A 26,762-nucleotide genomic window follows, 5' to 3' on the forward strand; every position below is an offset into this window, starting at 1 on the left:
ATGTCAATGTTAGTAAGTGTAGTGAGTTTGTTGATTCATTTGGCAATTAATATATGTCCCATATATACACTGAATTAAGAGGAAATGATAGTGAACATCCTAAAAGGGATGGCTAGTGTGAACAAGTGTGCTATGATGTAATTTCTCCTTTCACAGTGAGACAAAAAACTTTTAAGTCATTTCAGAAAATATGGAACAAATATATTAATTATACTAATTTCATGGTCTTTGTTCCCAGCTACTGTAATTTCTAAGCATTAACACTAATGCACTTGGACAATGTTGTTATTATAATGTGGTGTACTACTATTTATGCATTTCAATAATATTAATTTCTAGTATTAATTGTGATTTAGAAGATAATTTATAATTATTCAATCTTTGTTTTTATTTTTTATAGCACAATTAGAAATAATTTATTTGCTTTGGTTGTTTTCAATTTATGACGTTAATATTCTAGCTTAATAATTAAGTATTATTATATATTTGATTTGATTTGATTTATTTATAAATAAATCATTACAATATATGTAAAAATAATTTAAAATATAAATTTATTAATATATATAATAAATTCAATTAAACAAAGAAAAGATAATAAATTCTTAAATATATATTTGTTTCATTTAAAACAATTTTTATGAAATATTTTCAGAAATCGCCAAACAATAAAAAATATTTTATCTGATTCATCCAAATATCAAAAAATAAATCATTTCCAAAAGTAAATTATTTTTCAGAAATTATTTTCTGAAAAATATTTTATAACAAATAAATGGATCCTAAGTATTTAATTGTTGGACTGTTGAATGATCTTTAGTTTTGAATTTGTCAATTTTACAGCTCTTTTAATGAAGAGGATGTGAGTGTAGAGATGCCACTAAAGTCACAAAAGAAAAAAAAAAATCTTTGGTATATTTATCAAAACATTCTAATCATGAGCTTTAAAAAAAAAAACAGGCTTTTTACTTATGCAAACATGTCTTGAAAGCCTGTAAAAATATAGGTTTATGATAGACTAAGATGTCCTTAAAAGGCCTATAGTTTTATTGGTATTGAATATTATTATGTTTGATAATTGTAGTAATTTAATATATTCTTATATAGGAACCTCAAAAAGGCTGTTTTGCCCAATTCAACTTAAAATTGCAACAAACAACTTTAATGCTACTAATAAGGATTTAGTCTTCTGATCTATATCGGTTAAGTTCGATATACTCGTATTGGCAAAACAACAATTCAACTTCAACAATTAAGACGATTGTCGAAATAACTTAATTAGGAATCACATATTACATGCTTTGAAGATGCATTTGTAAAATTTTAATCAACATAGCATTTTGTTTATGGTGATATGCATCTTTTAATCTAAAGAATTATACCAATAGCAATGTTAAATAAGACCTTAATCTGAAACATTTCCATATTTAATACAAGCTAATGGCATCATGTAATTTTTATTAATGTATGAACATTATATTTCAATGTAAAATATAATTCTCAAGCTATTTATTATTTATAATATTTTGTTTTTAATTTAGAAGATAATTAAATTATTAGTTTTACTAATGATATTCTAGCGCATTAAATATACAGTTTAAAAATAATAAAGTAAGCTATATATTATTTTTTAATATTATATATTTTATTTTATTAATTCATATTTTAATAATAATTATATTAAGAATGTTATTAAATTATTAATGATTATTTTATTAAATTATATTTAATAATCATTATATTATAATATGAATATATTATTTTTATTAAATTACATTTAATAATAATTCTATTAAAATTTAATAATAATAATAATAATAATAATAATAATAATAATAATAATATCTATCTAAAAAATTCTGCTAAGAATAATCTTATCTTTTAATTTTTTTTATGTTATTATAATATTATTTCATTCAATCGAATAATAATTATAACTTTATTTCATTACAGTAAATTAAAGTAGTGTAAAATTTTTTCATTATAATTTTATTTCATTACAATTCTAGTACACTACATATGCCGTTAATATTAGTTTTTTTTTTTTTTGTGCGTGCTATATATTTTAATGGGAAACCATTTGTAATCGTATGTGCGAGAAATTAAGTCTTGACGGAATAGTGCGACAATAAATAAGTCTTAACAAAATCAAGAGTAAAAAGCCCAATTGGACTCTCTTCAAGTCGTCCATTTGTTCTCAATAAACTCGTGTATAGGCCTGTTTCCTAGCTTGTCAGCAGTTCTTCATCTGGGTGGATTCCTTTCCTTGTTTCTAATATAAATAGGGAAGTTTCTCTTTCAGCTTTGCTGGTCGCTTAGAAATCAAGAGAATTAAGAGACTCCTCACGTTTCTCCTGGCGATTCCCGATGTTCTTTGTTTGATCTTTTTCCTTCTCTAGTTCTAAATCAACTAGGTTTCTTGAATAAGCAATCGTTTCTGGGTTTTTCTTATTTGCTTGGTTTATTGGACATAAGATTACAAGGACCAATGGCTGACAATGATCAAGGTGAAGATGATAAACGAATCAGAGTCCGAGGCCAAGGTCGAGGTCGATGTCGAGGTCGCCCACGCAAAAGGAAGCAACCTGAAGCATCTTACTTTTCAACGTCTACTCTACCAACAGACTATAACAATACGTCCAATTCTTGGAGTAAGAATTATCGTTATGGAACAACCTTTCTTGGTGCCCCCTCTTTGGCAAACCGACTGTCATTTAAGACTGCTTGCACTATATGCAAGAAGGAGATGGACTCTCCTATGATTTGCATCAACACTGATTTTCTATGCCCTTCCTGCAATCACTGCTTTTTGGCTTCAATCAAATCTTCAGTTTCCCAAAATCCACAACCAGAGGTTTTGCCACCTCTCTCTTCAACTATCTTCCGAAGCCAATTTCTTGAAATAATGAATCATCCCTACAGCACAGATTTACCGGTATACAGTATTTATGATCAATATAAACTTGCACTGAAAGATCCACGTTTCTTCCGTATCATGCTGGACCTTGTATCTATTATAAAAAACAAACCTCTCCCGTAAGCCTTTTTCTGTTTCTTATTTCACCCTATTGTTATTATTTAAATATGTTCTTGATTTTAAGATTTTTTTTCTCTGTGCAAATCGCAGAGTTCCTATATTCCAGGGAAAGGAACTCAACTTGCATCCGATTTTCGTCCAAGTTACTTGTCGAGGTGGCATACGTAAGGTAAGATGAAACAATTTTAGAACTGCAAGCAGCTCTTGGTTCTTTCAGCTGTTTAAATGACTTTTATTGCAATGTGCAATATTGCAGGTTGTTCGGGAACGAAAAATGCAAGAATTGTGCGCTGCACTTGCTGCAAATTTAAGTGCTGGGGTCGTATATAAAATGTATATGAAATGGTTGTATGACTTAGAATCCTGGTTCTTTGATTCCCCTCCTGGTGAGTATTTACAAACTTCTTCAACTTCATTTGCAAGAGGACATCTAATGCAAGGGTTACTAGAAGGACAACCGTCATCACAACGAATACAAGCAACAGCTCCATATAGAAATCCAGCATCAGTGAATACCAATAGGCAGTCGACTAGCTTGCAGGCTGGTTTCGACTTCGGTTTGACATGCCATCTGTATAGTTCATCTTCCAGACCATGTCCAATGCCAGGAGTGATAGGGGGAGAACCATCATCTTCAAATTTGGGTTCAGCAATAGCAAATAACAATCGGCTCTGGATTACTGAACCCTCCGCCTATGATTACTACTCCGATTTCGACTACAATTTGGATTTTGATTTCGCTTCACCAGATCATCCTTTCAGTTCACTTCCCAAACCACATCCGATACAAGGATTGATAGAAGGACAACCATCAGAACAAGGTCTTACATCATTTGCAGATCTCAATTCAGCAATTGCCAATGATCAGATAACTTTCATTGATGATGGTCAGTTAAGAAATTTCTCTTCATCTTCTATATGGAACTGTCATATCAACTATTCAATATATTGTGAACCTATTTCAAACGGGGCCTGAATCAAGTTTAGCACTAACGGGTACTACATCTCGAGACTTTGCAGACAATACTCAAGACTTTGCCCCTGCTGGTTTGAGCCAATAACTCATAATTTCTTTAGCTAATGCAACATAAAAGTTGGTCTTCACGTCTAACACTATGGCCCCAATGCTTATTCTCACAGACGAGCAAAGTTCAAATGTGAGCTCGGATTGGGTTCCAATTGAATGGGAAGTTCAGCCTGAGGTCCCAGTCCCAGATGTATATTCCACAGGTATCCATGGGAGCACCCCAGGCATTGGTATGTCCAAACAATGGCTAACCATAGAATGTCGGTTTTCACTTTGTTATGTCTTTCACCACGTTGACAAAAGTTGCTTTTTAACACCTTTTTGAAGATCCATCTCATAATGAGCGGAATACGGTGGGATCAACCGAAAGTAGGGATGGCAACTATGAGAAAGGAGCTTCATCAACAGGTACTGTCACCAGCATCAGCGCTGAACAGCAGCCAAGTAATGACAGAAAACCAGAAAGTCCCAACAAGGAAACTCCTCCGACGTATGTTCCTACCCGACCTGGACAAGAAAAGACAGAGTAATAGCAAACCAGAGTGTGAGATTACAACCTTCATAGATGAAGAAAGAGTAGCAGTCAAGAATAGAATAGGATAGAAAATACATTTTTCAAGTTGAAAGCGAACCTCTTTTTTTCTTTTATACAAAACAGGTTGCAGTTTGGATAAGGAAAAGAGTTAGAAAGATGTTGAGATTGGAGATGGAAGTTTACTTTTTCCAATGATAAAAGAATCCAGATTCATATTACGAAGTTGAACCAAATATTCAAATCAGGATAACGCTTTTTAACAGTTTATGATAAAAGGAGATAATTCTCATCATTAGTTTAAATAAATATATCTGTAATTTGAAAAAGGAAACAAGTTATGCTATTTGATTATACCAAAAGAGGTGGTTGTGCTAACCCTGAATAATTTGCATATATTTGAATGTGACATACATGCATGGTTTCATAGTGTTGAAAGGTGGCAACAATGCAGCAGCATGCAAGTGACCAAGCCACAATGCAGCAACATGCGAATGTCCATGGTGTAATTCGGCTGTATAACTTTTTTTTGTAATAGTTGACTTTTGTTAGTTTGGTTGTAAACTTTTTCCGTTATGTTCAGTTAATGGTTAATCATGTATTTAGCTGATTTAGTAGTCATTTAGGTTGTCTTTAAGCTGATTTAACAGCTTGGATACTTGCACAAGCAAGTTTTGTTTTTTACCAATGTAATTGAACTACCTACGTACATGGCATATTGCTTATTCAAGTAATGAGAAGAAAATCTTTCTATCTCTCATCAAACATCCGTTTTTGCTTCTGTTTCTCATGTTTTCAAACACAATTTTTGTTGTTTTGATCATTAGTTATTGATTTAAACTCAACAAATGGTATCAAGAGCCTGTCATCTTTGTAGGCCTTTTGTAACAACCTAATTTTCATTGTTTGAGATCACTAAATCCGACGGGTGAGTTGAAAATTTAATAAATTAATACCTATGAGTCAAATGTGAATATAAAAAGCATTTTTGAATTAGTGAATTTGGTGATTTAAAAGAATTAATTAGTCAGAAAATTTTGACGTTTGGGTGGTTAATTAAATAAAAAGGACTAAATTGAAAAGGGTGTAAAAGTTGCTAAAAGGATTAAATAGCTCAATTGTCAAATGAGGAAGGACCTAAAGTGAAAATAAGCCCAAAGGAGATATTTTGGGCGGCAATAGCTGAGAAAAATCAGGAAATGGGTGAAATAAGGGCAAAATTGAAAAATTGACAAAATTGGCTAAATAAAAATGGGACTAAATTGGAATATCTAGAATTCTCTTCATTTCTCTTCATATTCATCAGCTGAAAAACAGCCATGGAGGAGGGTTCAAGCTGGTTTTCATACTCTAGCTTCATGTAAGTTTAATTCTTGCTTTCTCCTTGAAATTTTTATGTTTTTGGACTTTTACAATTGGGTCCAACTTACTATTTCATTAGTTTTTGATTCCATATCTAATTTTTGAAGATTGTTATGGATGAGTTCTGGAATTATATGATGATTTTTCATGGAATTAGAGCTTTAAATTGTTTATATTCTGATTTTATTGAAAGAATTGAATAGAAAGTGAATGTTTGGGACCTAATTGTAAAAGAGTTTGAATTTATAGTTTTATGTGGAAATTCTGGATTTCAATAATTATGAAATAACTTATAATTTCTATAAAAAGTATTAATTGAGAAAATTATCTTAATTGAGGGGTTAATTGAGTAAGGACTGAATTGTATGAATTGTGAAATTTGGGGTAAAATGAAAATTAACATTTTGCACTAAAACTGTTTTGGGCAGCAGCAGTAGTTTAACTTTGAAAATTCACCAAAAATTGTAAAAATCAAATTATAGGATGAATAAAATATGAAATTAAAGCTTATTGAGTCTAGTTTCTTATAAAAAAAATTATGTAAGCAATGGAATTGTAAATCATGAGATACAATAACTTTTGTGAGACAAGGTCAGAATGATTTTGGGTTCCCCTGTTCTGAATTTAGAAAATCATAAAAAATTGGATAAAAATAATTAGAGGCTTAAATTTATATTTTTAGAATCTTGAATGAGTCTATTTTCAAGAGAAACAAACGAGGACATCATTCAAATCTTTTACGAGAAGATAATTAATTTTTAGTGAAGAAGGGTCGGAACTGTCAGATAGCAGAACAAGGGAGACTTCAATGAATAAACTGTATTAATTGGACCAACCAAAAATTATGAAATTTTTATGGTGAGAAGAAATATGAGTCTAGTTTCTGGTAAAATTTATGGATCTTAATTTTGAGTTCTGTAGCTCAAGATAAAAATAATTTAGTGACTATGACACAGATGGACAGCTTGAATATTCACATAAGTAGATAGTGAAAATTATGGATAATGTTACCTAAAAGTGTGTTGTTTATACTACGGATGTGGATGGAGAGGAGGAGGAGGGAAATATACAAAAATATATGAATGACTCGTGTATAAATTGATCACATGCCCGATTATAATCGATAAGTGTTGGATTAAAAATGATATAATGTTTTATTTGGTATATTTATTATGAAATTATAATTATAGTTATAGTACAAAAATTGAACTTGTGAGTTTACATGGCTAAATTTTAGTGATTATTTGTTAATTTTATGAATTTCATGATGTGTTATTTCATATGTATTGATGATAAAATCGTGAATAATATAAAAGCATGAAATTTGAATAAATGATCAAATTAAGCATTTCAGTTCAGTGACAAGATGAATTGAAGGAAAAGACCGTGGTTGGACCATGGCAACAAGTGATAAGTGATAGCTTCGGCTACACTTATCTAATCAAGGAAAAGTGAAAGTGATAAGTGATAGCTTCAGCTACACTTATCTGATCAATGACAAATGACAAGTGAAAAGTGGTAGCTTCAGTTACCTGATCAGTGAAAAGTGGTAGCTTCGCACACGATCGATGAAAAGTGGTAGTTCCGGCTACCTGATCAGTGAAAAGTGGTAGCTTCAGCTACCTGATCAGTGAAAAGTGGTAGTTCCGGCTACCTGATAGTGAAAAGTGGTAGCTCGCACCGATCGGTGAAAAGTGGTAGCTCGCATTTTGATCGGTGAAAATGGTAGCTCTGGCTACCTGATCAGTGAATAGTGGTAGCTTCGGCTACTAGTGACAAGTGACAAGTGATTTCCGTATAAGACCATATCTGGGATATGACATCAGTGAGATATGTGATTCGTGTAAGACCATAGCTGGGCTATGGCATCGATATATGAATATGTGTAAGACCATAGCTGGGCTATGGCATCATTATGTGAAGATGTGTAAGACCATAGTTGAACTATGGCATCGAGAAAACAAAGTACTCAATTCCGTAAGACGTTCACTAATTTGACAAAGTTTGGTAAGTGTTACATGGAATTATGTGATATAAGGAAGTACGAGTTGATAAGATATGAGTATAGAACTTGGTTGATAAATGAATTCATTTGTGATTATATAATTGTTCATCTTGAATGTCTTGTCCATATGTATTGATAATTCAAATGTTTTAATGAATAAAATTCGATATGGAATAAATTGAACACGAGACAAATAATTATGAAATTGAACTCGAATTCATGAAAATGACGATTATTGATATATGGAGACATGAGACATTGATATATGAATATGGAAAATGTTTGATAAATGTGTTTATTCATAATTATAGAATTATATACCTCATGTGTACTATTTGCATAAAGATGATATTTCAAATACTTTGGTTATTTAAGCTTAAATATGAAATAGTCGAAATCAAGATAAGTTGTTATGAAAATATATTTAGATTACAGAGATATGGGTGATATATGTTGTATGATTACATAATGTGAAATTGTGTATATATATGAGAAATTGAATGAGAATTAAGCCCATACGCGTTTCTTGTTATTTATATGAAGTGTACGACTGACAAGGGTGATGAAGTTATAAACAGAGAGTTACACGGGTTGAAAACACGAGCGTGTGACTCTCCAAAGTGTGAAAATTTTCTAAGTGTTGTAAAAGTTTCATATGTTTACGGTTTGGTCCCGAACCACCCTGAATGTATGTTTTGGATCCCATAGGCCCATATAAGGGACGTTAAACATATGTATGAAAGTTTTTAATTTAGAAAAAAATTTATGGCTGATTTTTTTTACATGATTGATCATATTAAGTTTGGTAATGCCTCGTACCCTATTCTAGGCTCGGAATACGGGTAGGGGGTGTTACAGCCTTTACTGTGTGTTAGTTTGTGTTGAATCGTGTTTGAAAGAAAAGAAACATAAGCTATCTTTGTTGGCTTGTTTAGTTGCTGCAAAAGGATGAGCTTTTCACCACCACCACCACCTATCACTACAGCAAAACAGATTTTTAGCGGCGTTTGAATGAAAAACACCGTTAAAAAATGAGCATTAGTGGCGCTTTTCAAAAACGCCGCTAAATAATTTTGCAAAACAACATCATTTTGTATTGAACTTTTAGTGGCTTTAGCAACGCTTTTCAAAAACGCCACTATAGGTACACCTTTAGCGGCGCTTTTTAAAAAACACCGCTAATGCTCGATCTTTAGCGGCGTTTTTTGAAAGACACCACTAAATAATTTTGCAAACCAACGTCATTTTGTATTGAACTTTTAGTGCCTTTAGCAGCGCTTTTTAAAAAACGCCGCTAATGCTCAATCTTTAGCAGCGTTTTTCAAAAAACGCCGCTAAATAATTTTGCAAAACGACATCATTTTGTATTGAACTTTTAGTGGCTTTAGCGGCGCTTTTTAAAAACGCCACAAAAAATATTTCATCTATCACTTATAATTTAACTGGTTTATTTATATTAAAATATAATTCATTTTAATTAAATATTTAAATTCTTCAAAAAATAATGACACATAAAAAAATTGAAAGTAAAAACATAGAAAATATTTGTTAAAAATGAAAAAATTAAAATACTATTATTTAAAATAATTTTAAAGATTTTTGGTATATGACTGATTGTTTTTAATTTATATGTTAAATATTTTCTTATATAATTGTGAAAGAGATAGTTTTAATTTTAAAATATTGAATTAATTATCATTATAGTTTAGGGTTTATGGTATATGGTTAAGGGTTTAATGTTTATGAGTTACTATTTTAAGGTTTAGGGATTATGGTTTAAGGGTGGTTTAAGGGTTGGGGTTTTAGGCTTATGTGTTAGGTGTTAAGGGTTAAGGGTTAAGGGTTCATGGTTCAGGATTTATGTTTTAGGATTTAAGGTTTAGAGTTTAAGGATTATGAGTTTAGGGTTTAGATTAATTAGTGTTTTTTAATCTATATGATAAATATTTTTTATATAATTGTAAAAGAGATAGTATTAATTTTAAAATATTGAATTAATTATCATTATAGTTTAGGGTTTATGATTTAGGGTATATGATTTAGGGTTTAAAGTGTATGAGTTGTTATTTTAAGGTTTATGAATTATGATTTATGGTTTAAGGGTTGGGGTTTAAGGCTTAGGGGTTTGGGGTTAAGTGTTAGGTTTTTAATGTTTAGAGATTATGTTTATGGTTATCCCCGGTAAATGTTTCTTTTTCTAACAATGGTTTTGTGTGCAATTGTGTATATGAACTTTAATTTGATCTAGTTCTTGTAAATTATTAACACAATTATTAATATAATGTCATTTTATATTTATATATTGCATACATAAATATTTATATTTATCCAATATAAAAATATATTATTGATCTATTTATTTTTAAAACGTTTATGATTAAATCAAAATTAAAGTTAATTTCAACTATACATTTAAACCACAATTAGAATTTCACGTCTACAATTACATATTAAACTGAAATTCATATATAATTATGAGATGTATCTCTATCAAAATTTAGGTGTATACATATAATTAAATGCCATTTATATAAAATCTAAATAACTAATGCAGACTATACTTAAAAGAATAATGCTTGTATTCTTTGTGTCATTTTGTATTTTTTAATTCATCGATTTCATTTTATTTATGTTAAATTTTCCTTTTGTATTTTATATGATAATTTTAAAATTATAAAAGTCTTCAAAAAATTTAAAATTAAAAATTAAAAATTAAAATTAAATATATTTAATATTTAATATTTAATATTTTGTCCATATTTCAGTTAAAAGTTAAATATTCAAAATTAAAAAAATTCAGAAAATGATAATGTTAGCACAAAATTTTGAAAAAATAGAAAAAATTAAAATTAAACAATAATAACGTTTTTAGGAAAAACCCTACAAAAAATTAAACTATAGTGGCATTTTTATTAAAAATGCCGCAAAAAATTAAACTATAGTGGTGCTTTTTGTTGAAAATGCCGGAAAAAGGCCATTACTTTACCAAAAAAAGGGAAATTAAAATCCCGCTCAATCCCAAAAAATAACTTTTGGTTACCGCTTGTTACTCCCTCTTCTTCTCAACAGTGAACAGACTTCAATTCATTCACCAAAGTATCACCTGCAAAATCATTTCCAGTTTTCCATTTTTTCATTTTCTTCCAAAACAAAAACCCCATTGTTGCAAACTAGAATTTTGTGGAAACTGAGTCTCTCCCTTTTCTTTTTCTCTTCTTTTGGCTCTGGAATTTGAAAAAAGAAAAAGAAAAAAATAGGATGAGTACTGAAGCAGCCAAGAGAAGCACCACCGGATCTCTGACGGTGAAACAACGGAAAACCGATGAATTGAAGCCTTCTCCGGCGCTTACTGCAGAACCCAAGAAAGTTATCATCAAAAGTGCCGACATGAAAGACGACATGCAAAAAGAGGCCGTCAATATAGCCATTTCCGTTAGCTCTTTTTCTCTACCTTACAAGATTCCTAATTTTTATGGCTTTTTTTATTGGAATTAGTTTCTAGGTTTTCTTCATTTGATCTTGATTTGTTAGTAAATACTGTAAATTTGTTGACTTGGAGTGGTTTTTCCTTCTGGGGGTTTTGACTAGGCTTTCGAGAAGAACAATGTAGAGAAAGATGTAGCTGAGTACATTAAGAAAGAATTCGACAAGAAACATGGACCTGACATTGAATCTTCTTAAGCTTTTATGTAATAATCTTCCTGGATTTGCACTAAGGGGTGAACTAATTCTATGTGGCATGCTGCAGAGACATCAAGCCTGACAACCTGCTACTTGATAAAAATGGTCATATGAAATTATCAGATTTTGGATTATGTTAACCATTAGATTGCAGTAATCTCCAGGAAAAGGATTTTACCTTAGCAAAGAATCTCAGTGGGGCTCTTCAAAGTGATGGACGACCTGCTCCACCAAAACGCACACAACAAGAGCAATTGCAGCATTGGCAGAGGAACAGAAGGATGCTTGTAATTACTTGTCTATCATATAGCTAATTCAACGTTATTTATTGTTATCAGTGATTGAGCTATTGAGTTCATAAAGCAAGAATATAGACTTGTTGCTTCTTATTTTCCATTGTTTAGAGTTTGCAAGGCTTATATTTTACAGCTGTTAGTTGCCTTAGATATTCTAGAACGACCATAAGCTCACCTCTTTTTCATGCTAAGTTTATTTAGAAAGCTTTTTTCTTTTTTGTTGAAATTACAAATTAATGTTGCTTAAACATGTAAATTCAAAAATTCTTGCTTTTGTTTTGTTTTGTTTTCTCATTAATTTGAATATATAATGCCTTTTTTTCTCCATGGAATTTTCTTATTTGCATTAAATTTAGAGATCTGATTTATTGATTCTTATACCATTTTAGGATCATAGTTTTTTCTTTTTAAATACAAAATGCAAAACAATGTTCTTATTATTTCTTCTTAATTCACATCGCTTGTAGATTCATTTACTATAAGCTTGTTCTGTTTATTGAGAATTTTTTTTCATTGATTTATCTTTTTCTTTTTTTGTTGATTAATTTCTAATGTTAAAAGCAGTGTGGCAAGAGAAGATCAATGGAAAAAGACACTTCATATTATGATATATTGGGTGTCAATGTTGATGCATCTATACCTGAAATCAAGAAGGCTTATTACCTCAAAGTAAGCTTTTCTACATTTGTATGATTTTCATGATTTTGATTTATGAACATTTGAAAGCAATGCCTTGATGCATGATTGAACCATGTTTCTTCTTCTGGGATTTGTGAGAAAATTTGGATGAATTTTTTGTTTTCATGTTGAATTATGCAATAGGCATTAGAGATTTGGGTGATGAAATTTGTTCTGCATTATTAGTTTAGGTTTCTTCTGCATTGTATTTTTCAGGCAAGGCGAGCTCACCCCGATAAAAATCCAGATGATCCGAAAGCTGTTGACAAATTTCACATAAGCTACCACATTTTAACTATGCTTTTAGTTCATCAATTGTTTGAAAAATGTCCTAAAAGAAGACCCCTTTAGCTTTAGTACTGGCTTTTAACTACTTGTTGAAGGGAGGTTCGTCTCGGACCCTCAACGGAAATTATTATCCTCGTGTCAGTGTTTTGCCTCCCATACTTTGAGCAGAGACTAAAAGGGCTCACGGAGTTAAGGGAGAGCCTCGATTATCATGTTCATGCATTGATAAGTATATGATTTTAGATTTATCATTATCAATGCAATATGCAGGCTTTTTATTCTATCTCTTATACTGATCATTTATGTTTGAAATTAATTGATCTGCTTTTCCATGAAAGATTTCCTTTCTTAATCTTTGTTTATTTATTGTTTTTGTTCATTTTTTTAAAATTTTATAATGGGAGTTTTTTTTATTGGTACTTGAATTGACAATTATTTTTGTAAAAGGTCAGTATCCATGTATTATTTTGTGTGTAGGATTTAATACTATCCTAGATTCCATATCTTTACTTTTGCATGTTGGTTCTTTGATGCAAATCTGATCTTCAATTGATTAAATTGTCTGAACTAAATCTGGGTGTGAATATCATATAAACTTTACTTTTTTGTCTGATTCTAAGACCTGCTAAAATCCTTTATTTACCTAATCTGCAATTTGAAAGGAGCTTTGGTTCTTGGGTAAACTGTACTTATTGTTTGCTCTTATTCTCACCCTCCATCCATGAATTTCTATATTTACATGCTACTTCACAATTAATATAATTTTATAATTTGTTGGTAAAAATTGTCAATTTTGTTATGATCAGGATCAACAAAGTAGAGAGCTGTCTCAAGATCACATATCTAAGCGAGCCAATAAACTAAGAATGAAGGTATGGCTGGGGTGAAATGTTGGTACTTTTCTGGCTATGTCTGCATGTATTAGTCGGCTGTTGTAATTTTTTGAGTTAATTTTTGTGTTCAACTTAGTTTCTTATTTTCAATTTCAGGAGGAGGAACTGAAATTAAAGCCTATTATCGCATTTGATTGTGGTATGATCTTCTGCTATATGCTCTTTTATCATTTAAACTTAAATGAAAATTTGCAAACTGTCTGATTTTGCATGGTGGTATGTTCTTTTGTTATGTCAGAATGATCTAAGTTTGGCTCTCTCTTTCAATAAAAAAGCTGAAATCAGGGAACGAGATTGGTGCAATGTGGTATGATCTTCTGCTATATGCTCTTTTATCGTTTAAACTTAAATAAAAATTTGCAAACTATCTGATTTTGCATGGTGGTATGTTCTTTTGTTATGTCAAAGTGATCTAAGTTTGGCTCTCTCTTTCAATAAAAAAGTTGAAATCAGGGAACGAGATTGGTGCAATGTGGTTACATGCCATATGGATACTGAAAAGGCATATGTGTGGCGACTTCAAAATTTTGTGATTGGTGAGCATATCCTGAGACCATGTCCTGAAAATCCAACTCCTGTGAAGGTTATGCTCTATCAAATTCCTACTATTTTGTATTTAGTTCCACGAGTTTTATGTATTAATATCTTTTTTCCTGCACTAAAATGTAGTGAATACATTCAGTGCTTTTTCTGAATTTGTCTATTTATAGAATATAGACAAGATGGTTGATGTATTCATCTTCATTTAAAACATTAAGCAACAAATACTACTGATATTAAACTATTCAAAGATGAGAAACCCTGCTAGAAACTAGTATTTCATAAACTATACAAATTGTGACTGATGGTTTTTTCTATCTGGTTGCAGGCCTGTGCCATCAGCACTTCTGGTAATTTTGCGGTTCTAGGTACAGCAGGGGGTTGGATTGAGAGATTCAATCTCCAATCTGGAATAAGTCGAGGTAGTTATGTGGACACGCCAAAAGGAAGTGCTCATGATGGGGAGTCTGTTGCTGACGGGGCAATAAGGGAAACATGGGAAGAGGCAGGTGTTGAAGTGGAAGTCATTTCTCCTTTTGCACAACTGTATATTTCCCCATAAATGTAAATGTGCTTAAAATTTATCTAAAAATTCTCATCGACATAAATTTTCATAAATTGTATTATCTCTCTGTTGCTGGTAGATTGCCCATTTATTTAAACATAATATTTAAATTCTAAATTTAAATTCATCAATTTTATATTTAGTTTTAAAGTTAAAATTTTGATAGAAAATTTAATTTAATTAATATTTTTATTTATCCTTAAAAGTATATAGTTTAAAGTTTCAAAATAAAATATAATATAGAAAATAAATATTATTTAATAAAATATATATTTTTAAAGGTTATATTCTTTAGCGGTGTTTGTGAGAAAAGCGCCGCTAAAGGTTTGTTACGTAGCGGTGTTTGTAAAAAAAAAGTCACTAAAGGTCATGGTTTTTAGCGGCGTTTGTGAAAAAAACGCCGCTAAAGGTCATGGTCTTTAGCGGCGTTTGTGAAAAAAGCGCCGCTAAAGGTCATGGTTTTTAGTGGCATTTTTTTAAATAAACGCCGCAAAATTTTGCGGCTTTTGCTATAGCGGCATTTTTTGCGGTGCTTGTGAAAACGCCGCTAATAGTTTTAGCGGCGCTTAAAAACACCGCTAAAGGAAAAAAAAAACACCGCTAAAAGTCTGTTCTCCTGTAGTGTATCTTTGCTGGTGAAAATTACAACATATGGCCTGTGAAAATGAAGACATATTTGTAGGCTCATGAGCTGTGGAGTTTTGTTCTAGCTGACACAGAGCCACCACCTTTGAGAGCTAATCCGACCATAGCTCAAATCAGGTAGCATAATGAGGACACTGCCAAAAAGTATAAGGCTATGATATACCTTCAAAATGGAGTTTCAGATGTTATTTTCACAAGGATAATGGTTTGTGACACTCTAAAACAGGCCTGGGACAGACTCAAGGAAGAGTTTCAAGGGTCAGATAAGACCAGGCAGCAACAATTAATCAACTTGAGAAGGGACTTCGAGAATCTGAGGATGAAGGAGTCTGAAACCATCAAGCAGTATGTTGACAGGATTATGGCCACAGTCAACAACATAAGAATTCTTGGAGATGATAGTGACAAAATGATAGTTGAAAAGGTCATCACAATTCTTCCAGAGAAGTATGAGTCAAAAATCTCTTCTTTAGAGGTCTTGAGGGACCTATCAGCTATACCTTTGACAGAGCTGATAAATGCTTTCTATACATAAGAGCAAAGAAGAGCAAACAAAATAGAAGAGTGTTTGGAGGGAGCCTTTCAAGCTAGGAGCAGAGAGAGCTCAAGCTCAAGCTCAAGTTACAATGGCAAGAAGCCTTGGCAAGAAAAGAAAGAGAAAGGGAAGAATGATGCTGCCAAAAAGAAGTTTCCACCTTGCACTTGCTGCAAGAAGTCTACTCAATTGGAAAAATACTACTGGTACAGGCCTGACATTCAATGTAAAAGCTGCAAGCAACTTGGCCACATTGAGAAAGTTTGAAAGAATAAGGCAAAAACACAACCACAGCAGTAGAATCAAGTCAGGCTGCTGAGGATGTCCAAGTTCAGGAGGAGCAGGTCTTTACTGCCTCCTGCTTTGCAAGCTCGAGCAAAGTTAGGAAGAATTGGCTGATTGATAGTGGCTGCACTCATCAGATGGCCTCAGAAAAAGGCATGTTCAGGGAGCTAGACACCAGCTTTGTGCCCAAAGTCAGAATTGGGAATGGTGAGTTCATAGAGGCCAAAGGCAAGGGCAAGGTTATGATTAGCACTCAGTCAGGTAAGAAAACTATCTTAGAATTTCTTTTTGTACCTGATATTGACCAAAATCTACTTAGTGTTGGTCAGTTGTTGGAGAAGGGTTACTCCTTTGTTTTTGAAAGAAAGACTTGTGTATTCAAGGATATTTTTGATCAAGTGCTGGTGACAGTAGCTATGCATGACATATCCTTTATTTTAGATGTGAATCAGTTAGAAGCAAAAGCACATACAGCTCCGGCTGATGAATCATGTTTGTGGCACAAGAGGCTAGGGCATGTGAATTATAAGTCACTAAGTCTACTGTACAAGATGAGCCTAGTTGAAGACATCTTCAAGATCGAGCCTAAGAAAGATGTGTGTGAAGTCTATTAGTTTATCAAGCAGACCAAACTACCTTTTCCTATTAACAAAGCTTGGAGAGCTCAAGAGAGGCTCTAACTGGTCCATACAGACATTTGTAGACCTATAAAAACCTCCTCTTTGAATGGAAGTAGGTACTTTGCATTGTTCATTGATGATTGCACCAGATTTTGTTGGGTGAGCTTTCTGAAACAAAAGTTAGATGTGGCAAACTTCTCTTGCAAGTTCAAGTCATTGGCTGAGAATCAAGCCAATTGCAAGTTGAAGACATTGAGGTCTGATAATGGGATTGAATATGTATCTCAAAGGTTTCAGAAGATTTGTGATGAAGCTGGAATTTAGCACAAATTAACCACTATCTATACACCACAACAAAATGGTGTTTGTGAGGGGAAGAACATGACTATTCTCGATATGGACAGGTGCTTATTGTTTAAAGCCAAGATGCCTAACAATTTTTGGGCTAAGGCATTAACTACCTCTGTGTATTTGCTAAATAGGCTGCCAACTAATGTAGTCAAAGGAAAAACACCTTTTGAAGCCTGGTTTAGTCAAAAACCAAATGTCTCACACTTGAAAATGTTTGGTTGTTTATGCTATACACTGGTGCCAACTGAAAAGAGGACCAAGCTAGAGAAGAGGTCCATGCCTAGAGTTTTTGTTGGTTACAATAGTGTAAAGAAAAGGTACAGGGTCTTTGATCCATCTACTAAGAAAATTGTTGTGAGTAGGGATGTGAAATTCAATGAAGGAAGCTGTTGGAAATGGGATGGAACAGATGCAAGTTTGCCTAAGTAAGACCAGTATGATCTTGATCTACAGCATGCTGAGATTGAAGCCGAAACTGAAGATGATTATGATGATGCACCTGTTAGAGGCACTAGAACCTTAATGGACATCTATGAAAGATGTGATATGACCATTGTTGAGCCTTCCTGTTTTGATGAAGCTACAAAGGAGGGCTGTTGGAAAGAAGCTATGGAAGCTGAACTGAGGATGATCCAAAAAAATGACACATGGGAGCTGGTTGATAGACCAACAAACAAAAAGATCATTAGTGTGAAATGGGTGTTCATAACCAAACATAATGCAGATGGGTAACTAAAAAATCACAAGGCTAGCAGTCAGCAGTATGGCATCGATTTCTTTGAAACATTTGGACCAGTTGCAAGGTTGGACACCATAAGGTTGTTGTTTGCCTTAGCTGCTCAGAAGCAGCAGAAAGTGTATCAACTAGATGTTAAATCAGCTTTTCTAAATGGATTTCTCAAGGAAGAAATCTTTGTTGAACAACCTGATGGATTCAAAGTCCTTGGTGAAGAGCACAAAGTCTACAAGCTCAAGAAAGCTTTATATGGCCTAAAATAGGCTCCAAGGGCCTAGTAAGACAGGATTGATGCATACTTATCAAGGATGGGGTTCGAAAAGAGCATTAGTGAGCTTACACTCTATGTGAAGAAGGCTGAAAAAGAAACCTTGCTGATTGTGTTTTAGTATGTAGATGACTTATTGGCGACCGGTTGTAAAAGTGAGCTGATTAAAGAATTCAAGAAGTAAATGCAAGATATTTTCGAGATGACTGATTTAGGCTTGATTACCTACTTCCTTAGTATAGAAGTGAATCAAAATAAGCATGGTATTTTTATAAGCCAGCAAGCTTTTGCATTGAAGGTTCTAAGCAAATTTTGCATGGAAAACTGCAAACCTGCTAGCACTCCTGTGGCACTAGGAGAAAAACTCTCCAACAATAGTGATCATGATCGTGTGGAAGAGAAGAGCTATAGAAGTCTGGTTGGTTGGCTACTCTACTTGATAGTAACAAGGCAGACATCATGTATGCAGTCAACCTTCTATCGAGGTTCATGCATTGTTGCGATGTAGCTCATTTCAAGGCTGCTAAAAAAGCCTTAAGGTATGTCAAATGGGCCCTAAGCTATGGTGTGAAGTTTGAGAAAGCTGAAGAATTGAAGCTGGTTAGCTATTCAGACAGTGATTGGGTTGGTTTAGTTGATGACATGAAGAGCACATCGGGCTACTTCTTCACTTAGGTTTAGGATTTTTTAGTTGGAGTTCTAAGAAGCAATAGACAGTAGCTCAATCCACTGAAGATGCAGAGTATATTGCAGCTGCTACTGCTGAAGCCATTTGACAATCAGTCAGCTGTTGCAATTGCCAAGAATCCTGTATTTCATGGCAAGACCAAGCATTTCAAAATCAAGTACCATTTTATAAGGGAGACAGAGTTGTTAAAGGAAATCAACTTGATCCATTGCTGCTCGGAGGTTCAACTTGAAGACATATTGACCAAGCCATTGGCTGCCACAAGGTTCGAGTATTTGAATAAGGAAATTGGAGTCTGCTGCTTTGTAGCCAAGGAGGAGTGTTAAAAGGTGGTAACAATGCAGCAGCATGCAAGTGACCAAGCCATAATGCAGTAGCATGCAAGTGACCAAGCAACACAGTAGCAACATGTGAATGTCCATGGTGTAATTTGGCTGTAGAACTTTTTTTTATAATAGTTGACTTTTTTTATTTTGGTTGTAAACTTTTTCTGTTATGTTCAGCTAAGGGTTAATCATGTATTTAACTGATTTAGTAGTCATTTAGGTTGTCTTTAATCTGATTTAACAGCTTGGATACTTGCAAAAGCAAGTTTTGTTTTTTACCAATGTAATTGAACTACTTATGTACATGGCATATTGTTTATTCAAGTAATGAGAAGAAAATCTTTCTATCTCTCATCAGACATCCATTTTTGCTTCTATTTCTCATGTTTTCAGACATAATTTTTATTGTTTTGATTATTAGTTATTGATTTAAACTTAAAACATAGGAAAAGAGATGGGGTGGCTTTCCGTACTACCACAGGTCTGTAAGTTCGTTAATTTAGTCAAACTATTTTCTAGCCTTGCCACATGCTGCATAACTGAAAATTGAAGCCACAACAAGGACATAAAAAAGAAAAGCAGAAAAATATTATCACCAGGTTAGTTAACTTTGATTAGTTATGTAACACCCCGAACCCGAGACCGTTGCCGGTGTCGGACACGAGGGGTTAACAAGCCAAAACCACTTATAGCACCGACCAACTTGACATTCCCAGGCAAGCTGGAAAACTGCGTCACTGTTTCCTTTAAAAGCATATCTTGAGTTACAGAACTCGGAAACTGATTCCGTAAATTTTCCCTGAATTTAGACTCATATATCCATCCCTGGATTTTTTTCTAGAATTTTTGGTCGGGCCAATTGGTACAGTTTATTAGTTAAAGTCACCCATGTTACAGGGGTCGACTACACTGACCTTCGCACGTTACAACTTGAATATCTCTCTGTACAGGGTTTCAATACTGATTCCGTTTGTTTCTAATGAAACTAGACTGAAAAAGGAATCTGGACATATAAGGCATGACTTCTAATTCATTCTGGATAATTTATGGTAAATTTTCAAAGTCGCGACAGGGGACCCAGAAACCGTTCTGGCCCTGTCTCACGAGAACTTTAATATCTCTCAATATACTGTTCATATGATCGTTTCGTTACTTTCATATGAAAATAGACTCGTCAAGGTTCGATCACATAATTTATTCACTATTTAACACCATTCCTACAAATTTTGGTTATTTTTCACATCCACGTCACTGCAGCTGGCAGCCTCTGTTTTAAGGTAGGCTTTACCTATATTGTAGTTCCCATGGACCAACTATAGTCTAGTCATACTTAGGTCCACATATGATCATATTTAGCCATTCCAATGGCTGATCATGTGACCAACACTCTCATTCAAACCATAATCACATCATGAAACCAAATATAATTACAAACCACATATGGTCAAATTCCATACTCCACTTTTACGAACCATTTTCGCATGGCCGCACACATATACATCACAAAGTACTTAAAACAACCGAGGGTGGTCCTATACATGCCATATCCAAAACTCAACTAAAGGAGTACCAAAAGGGCTTTGATAGTGTGGTTGACTTCAACTTCTATGATCCCGAATCCGATCGCTAACGAGCAAAATCTATAAACAGAGAAACAAAGAAACGGAGTAAGCAATTTATGCTTAGTAAGTTTGAGCCATAATATACACACAACCAAAGCATAGCATTCAAGTAGCTAAACAATAATTCATATGCACAATTTCTCAAAGACATGCTTACTTCACAATCCCAACTCTTATATTCATACACAAATAACGGCCTAGTTAATGCCGATAGCTCATTTATCATTAGAGCGAATATTCATACGCACTTACTCATAGTGTGCTGAAGCACACACAAAACATACCTTGTTGTTGGGAATTTCACAAGTGCATTAACTGAAAATTTTCCAGCAAGTTCAAAGTTCTCGAATCACATACCTTCGGAGTTTATCCGGATATAGCTACTCGTTCAAACGCCTTGGGACATAGCCGGTTATGGTAACCCGCACAAAGGCCTTGGGACTTAACCGGATATCACAATTTGCACAATTGCCTTGGGCTTAGCCGGATATCATAACTCGCCTAATTGCCTTGGGCTTAGCAGATATCACTCGAACATTCACACACATCTTTGTTTCAATTTCATAACACAACTTTTATGCACAATTCACTTAGCAAAAATATCATTTCGGCTCAATGGCCACATACAAAGGCACAATTTCGATTGCTTATTACTTCATTCAATCGAATCAAAATCTAAGTTTCGATACTCGAAAACTTACCTCGGACGTGGTCGAATGATTTAAATGCTATTCGACGACTTTTTCCTTCCCTTATTGGATTTAGCTCCCTTTGCTCTTGAGCTTAATTTAACAAATAAATTGGTTTTATCATTTGAGCATCGAAGAGAATTCAAGATACCTAGCCAATATATATGCTCATTAGGCATCAAAGTCGCATATGTACGAAATCACGAATCGAACTCAACACATTAGTTAATATTCCTCTTAGCGAATTTTCTAAGCCAAGAATAGGCATCAATATGCTTGCCTCTAACCGAATGCATGCACACCAATTTCCCTCATGTGGCCGAATATGCATGTCCATGTTGAGGCCAATTATGCACTTAATACCACACAAAAACAGCATGCATTTTACTAACTAACGCATTACATATTGTAGCTCAATACACATCTCTCATGTGCTTCATAACGAAACATCATCACAAGCAAATATATACCTTGAAATAGTATATATGTCATGCCAATACATCATGTGCAAACATGTATACACATATAGGTGCAAGGTCGAATCTCAAGGGGTTCATACCCATCCAAACACAAATTTTACCAATCAAGTAACAAGCATAAATCATGCTCATGAATGCACCATGGCGAATACATCACAACCATACTCTTTCAACTTCGGTCATGGTTAAACAAAGAATTCAATGTCCTACTCAAGAATACTAAAAGAAATTTCAAGAGTAGTCAATCCATCATTACATGCATCATCAACAAGCTTCACATTTAGCATGCAATGGCTTTAACACAATATCAACCTTGGCCAAATACCATTTTTCATGGCATAGCAAGGATTTGAACCATGGCTAACATGCACATCAAGTTAGCAACCAAAACAAGCATGAATCTCGTGACACAACCTCAACATACCTTAATCTTGATGCAAGTATAGCCAAATCTCCTTCTAGATCTCTTCTAAACTAAAAATGGAGCAAAATTTCCTTCCTTCTTAGAATTTTCAGCCCAAAGAAAATGAGAATGGATGAACCAAATTTTTTCTTTTCCTTTCTCTCAACTCACGGCCAAGGGGGAAGCATGGATGAGACCATTTTTTTTCTTTCTTTGCCCATGCTCTTTATTTTATTATTTCACCCTAATGCACCAACAAAACATGTTTCATGACATGTTTTGCCCATCCACTCTTGCCATGGCGGCCACTTCATGTTGGGGGAATTGACATGCAAATCCTTATTTTTGCATGCATGTTCAACTAGTCATCACACCTTTCCCCATCATACTTTCAAAGTTTACTACTAGGTCCTTTCTAATGAAATTCACATTTATAACTCTAAATCGAAACATCAAAATGTCACACATGAATTAACACATATTATAGGCATCAAAATAAATTATAAATTATTTTTATGCCTCGGTTTTGTGGTCCCGAAACCACCTCCCGACTAGGGTCAATTTTGGCTGTCACAACTCTCCCCACTTAAGAAATTTTCGTCCCGAAAATCTTACGAGTAAATAGGGTTGGGTATCGCTCTTTCATAGAGATCTCGGTTTCCCAAGTAGCTTCTTCTATCCGTGTTTGAGCCATAACACTTTCACTAGCGGAACCCGCTTGTTTCGCAACTCTTTCACTTCACGTGATAGGATACGAATCGGTTTTCCTCATAACTCATATTGGCTTGAATTTCAACCTCGATGGACTAATCACGTGCGATGGATCAGATCTATAGCGTCGAAGCATCGAAACATGAAAGACATCGTGAATCTTTTCGAGTTCAGGGGGCAAAATCAAATGATATGCAACTGGACCGACTCGCTCGGATATCTCATATGGCCCAATGAACCTCGGGCTCAACTTGCCCTTACGGCCGAATCTGAGTATCTTTTTCCAAGGCGAAACCTTGAGAAACACTTTATCTCCCACCTGATACTCGATGTCTTTTCGTTTGAGACCGCGTCGACTTTTGACGATCGAGGCTATCTTCAGACTTTCACGGATTACTTTCACTTTACATTCAGCATCTCTAATTAAATCCACCGAAAATTTTGCTTTCACCGAGCTCGGTCAAAACAATGGTGTACGGCATTTACGACCGTACAAAGCCTCGTAGGTGCCATCTTAATACTTGATTGAAAACTATTGTTGTGGCGAATTCAATCAAAGGCAAATATCGTTCCTATGAACCACTGAACTCGAGGATGCAACATCTTAACATATCCTCAAGTATCTGAATTATCCGCTCGGATTGACTATCGGTTTGGGGGTGAAAGGCGGTGCTGAAATGTAGCTTGGTACCCAAAGCTTCTTGCAACTTCTTCCAAAATCGCGAGGTAAATCTCGGATCTCTATCCGATACGATGGAAATAGGCACCCCGTGTAATCTCACAATCTGAGAAACGTACAATTCGGCTAGTTTGTCCATTGAAAAATCCGTACGTACGGGGATAAAGTGAGCCAACTTAGTCAATCTATCTACCACGACCCAAATCGCATCCTTCTTACTTGCGACAATGGCGGCCGGATACAAAGTCTATTGTGACTCGATCCCATTTCCACTCGGGTATCGTGATCGGTGAAGTAATCTGAAGGCACTTGATGTTCCGCTTTCACTTGTTGACATATTAAACATTTCAAAACAAAGTCGGAGATGTCTCGTTTCATACCATGTCACCAAAATCGGCGTTTCAAATCGTTGTACATCTTCGTACTCCCGGGTGGATTGCCATTCGGCTACAATGGGCTTCGTTCGAATTATCGAAATAAGTTCAATTCTTTGGAACACACAGACGACTTTTGAACCTCAAACAATCGTCATCATCGATTTGAAATTCGAGTCCTTGTTCGAACACACTCGGCCGTTTTGCAACCAACTCATCGTCGATTTTTCGAGCTTCACGAATTTGACGTATCAATAATGGTTTGGCTTTCAATTCAGCTACTAACACATTGTCGGGTAGAACGAGACAAGTGTACATTCATCACCGTAAAGCGAATAATGATTTACGACTTAAGGCATCCGCAACCACATTCGCCTTTCCGGGTGATAGTCAATGACCACTCATAATCCTTTAACACTCGAGCCAACGTCTTTGTCGCAGATTTAAGTCTCTTTGAGTCATCAAATATTTGAGACTTTTGTGATCCGAATACACATGGCACTTCTCACCAAATAAGTAATGTCGCCATATCTTTAAAGCGAATCGATGGCGACCAATTCGAGATCATGGGTCGGATAATTTTTCTCGTGTGGCTTTAATTGCCTCGACGCATAGGCCACAACTCGACCTTCTTGCATCAATACGCAACCTAACCCGAGTAGGGATGCGTCACTATAAATAACAAACTCTTTGCCCGATTCGGGTTGCACTAGAATTGGGGCTTCAGTCAAATAAGTTTTCAGTTGATCGAATATTTCTTTTTTTTTTTGACATTTCTCCGTCCATTCGAACTTAACATCCTTTTGGAGTAGCTTCGTCATTGGCGTGGCTATCGTCGAGAAACCTCTTACAAATCATCGGTAATAACCGGCAAGCCCCCAAAAGCTCCGAACCTCGGTAATATTTCTCGGAGGCTTCCAGTTAAGTATGGCTGAAATTTTGTTCGGGTCGACTCGAATACCCGATGCAGATATCACATGCCCCAAGAAGCTAACCTCTCTTAACCAGAACTCACACTTGCTAAACTTAGCATATAATTGCTTATTAGTAAAATTTGCAAAGCACTAACCTCGGTGTTCAGCATGTTCGGTCTCATTTCTTGAATAGACCAAGATGTCATCAATGAACACGACTACGAACCGATCCAAATATGGTCTGAAGATCCGATTCATTAAATCCATAAATACCGCAGGGGCATTAGTAAGCCCAAACGGCATCACTAGGAACTCGTAGTGACCATATCTCGTTCTGAAGGCAATCTTGGGTACGTCTGAATCTCGAATTTGCAACTGATAATAGCCCGATCTCAAATCTATTTTCGAGAACACTAAAGCTCCCTTCAGTTGATCGAACAAATCGTCAATACGCGGTAACGGATATTTGTTCTTTATCGTCGCTTTATTAAGCTGACGATAGTCGATGCACAGCCTCATGGTTCCATCCTTCTTTTTCACAAACAACACTGGTGCACCCCAAGGTGAAAAATTCGGGTGAGCAAAACCTTTATCCACCAATTCTTGCAACTGAGCTTTCAACTCCTTTAATTCCGTTGGTGCCATACGATACGGAGCTATCGAAATTGGGGTGGTACCAGGTACCAATTCGATGCCAAACTCTATTTCCCGAACAGGTGGTAATCCCGGCAATTCTTCAGGGAAAACATCCGGGTATTCACAAACCACTAGCACAGATTCGGGTTTCTTTTCTAACTCCTTGTCATCTAGAACATACGCAAGGTATGCTTCACACCCCTTTCTTACGTATTTACGGGCCAACATTGCTGATATTACGGTGGCAACCCTTTAAGTCCGTAGACTCATCCCGAATTATCTCGTTATTTGCGCACCTCAGATCAATAGTCTTGCTTTTGCAATTTACAACCGTATCGTGCATGGTCAACCAATCCAAACCAAGAATAATGTCGAATTTGTCGAGCGGCAAAAGCATCAAGTCCGGGAAAACAAGAACCTCGGAATACTAGGGGACTTTTCTTACACACTTTGTTGACAAGCACGTAATGACCCAAGGGTTTGACACGAATTACAAACTCGAGAGACTCAATGGGCAAAGTCTTCTTGGATGCTAAGGTTTCGCATATATATGAATGAGTAGGACCGGGGTCAATCAAAGCAATCACATTAGTGTAAAGGAGAGTAAAAGTACCGGTAATAACATCGACGAGGAAGCATCCTCACGTGCGGCGTATGGCATAAGTCCTAGCAGAGCACGAGCCTCGGATCCGATGGTAGCATCTCTAGATCCTCTCGACCGCCACTAGCATTGCCCATATTTCTAGGTGGCCTACCTCGAGTTGTGGTAGCACCGGGTTCCCACTTTGATTTACGTTTTGTTCGGATAAACTCGGGCAATCCTTAATGAAATGATCGGTGATCCGCACTTGTAACAGAGGCGGTCACGGAGTTTACAACTCCCGAATGCCATTTGCC

General features: G+C 34.9%; 3 protein-coding genes and 1 long non-coding RNA gene across 5 annotated transcripts; all 4 read left to right on the forward strand.

Annotated features, from left to right (window-relative positions):
* Nucleotides 1-4,131: 4,131 nt before the first annotated feature.
* LOC128283722 (uncharacterized) lies at nucleotides 4,132-4,927 on the forward strand. Its single transcript, XM_053021103.1, has 2 exons — nucleotides 4,132-4,294; nucleotides 4,392-4,927. Exons 1-2 carry the CDS (start codon nucleotides 4,153-4,155, stop codon nucleotides 4,592-4,594), a joined length of 345 nt encoding a protein of 114 aa, XP_052877063.1. The 5' UTR covers nucleotides 4,132-4,152; the 3' UTR covers nucleotides 4,595-4,927.
* Nucleotides 4,928-10,914: 5,987 nt separating this feature from the next.
* Nucleotides 10,915-15,021, forward strand: LOC108472955 (uncharacterized). Of its 2 annotated transcripts, none has more exons than XR_008274590.1 (8): nucleotides 10,915-11,395; nucleotides 11,552-11,931; nucleotides 12,502-12,609; nucleotides 13,713-13,778; nucleotides 13,896-13,938; nucleotides 14,038-14,106; nucleotides 14,243-14,382; nucleotides 14,668-15,021. It is a non-coding gene; the product is annotated as an uncharacterized LOC108472955 (long non-coding RNA). The 2 variants fall into 2 exon arrangements; XR_008274589.1 differs by having other exon boundaries at nucleotides 10,916-11,395; nucleotides 12,505-12,609.
* A 1,154-nt stretch (nucleotides 15,022-16,175) lies between these two features.
* Nucleotides 16,176-18,339, forward strand: LOC108471601 (uncharacterized). The gene is made up of 6 exons (XM_017773198.1): nucleotides 16,176-16,290; nucleotides 16,379-16,883; nucleotides 17,106-17,279; nucleotides 17,394-17,694; nucleotides 17,794-17,997; nucleotides 18,088-18,339. The coding sequence occupies exons 1-6, from the start codon at nucleotides 16,176-16,178 to the stop codon at nucleotides 18,337-18,339; spliced, it is 1,551 nt and encodes a 516-aa protein (XP_017628687.1).
* Nucleotides 18,340-18,528: 189 nt separating this feature from the next.
* Nucleotides 18,529-19,019, forward strand: LOC108471602 (uncharacterized mitochondrial protein AtMg00810-like). Its single transcript, XM_017773199.1, has 2 exons — nucleotides 18,529-18,805; nucleotides 18,853-19,019. The coding sequence occupies exons 1-2, from the start codon at nucleotides 18,529-18,531 to the stop codon at nucleotides 19,017-19,019; spliced, it is 444 nt and encodes a 147-aa protein (XP_017628688.1).
* The last annotated feature ends 7,743 nt before the right edge of the window (nucleotides 19,020-26,762 follow it).

The sequence above is a fragment of the Gossypium arboreum genome, chromosome 11 (genome assembly GCF_025698485.1).
Source record: "Gossypium arboreum isolate Shixiya-1 chromosome 11, ASM2569848v2, whole genome shotgun sequence".
Taxonomy (NCBI): Eukaryota; Viridiplantae; Streptophyta; class Magnoliopsida; order Malvales; family Malvaceae; genus Gossypium; species Gossypium arboreum.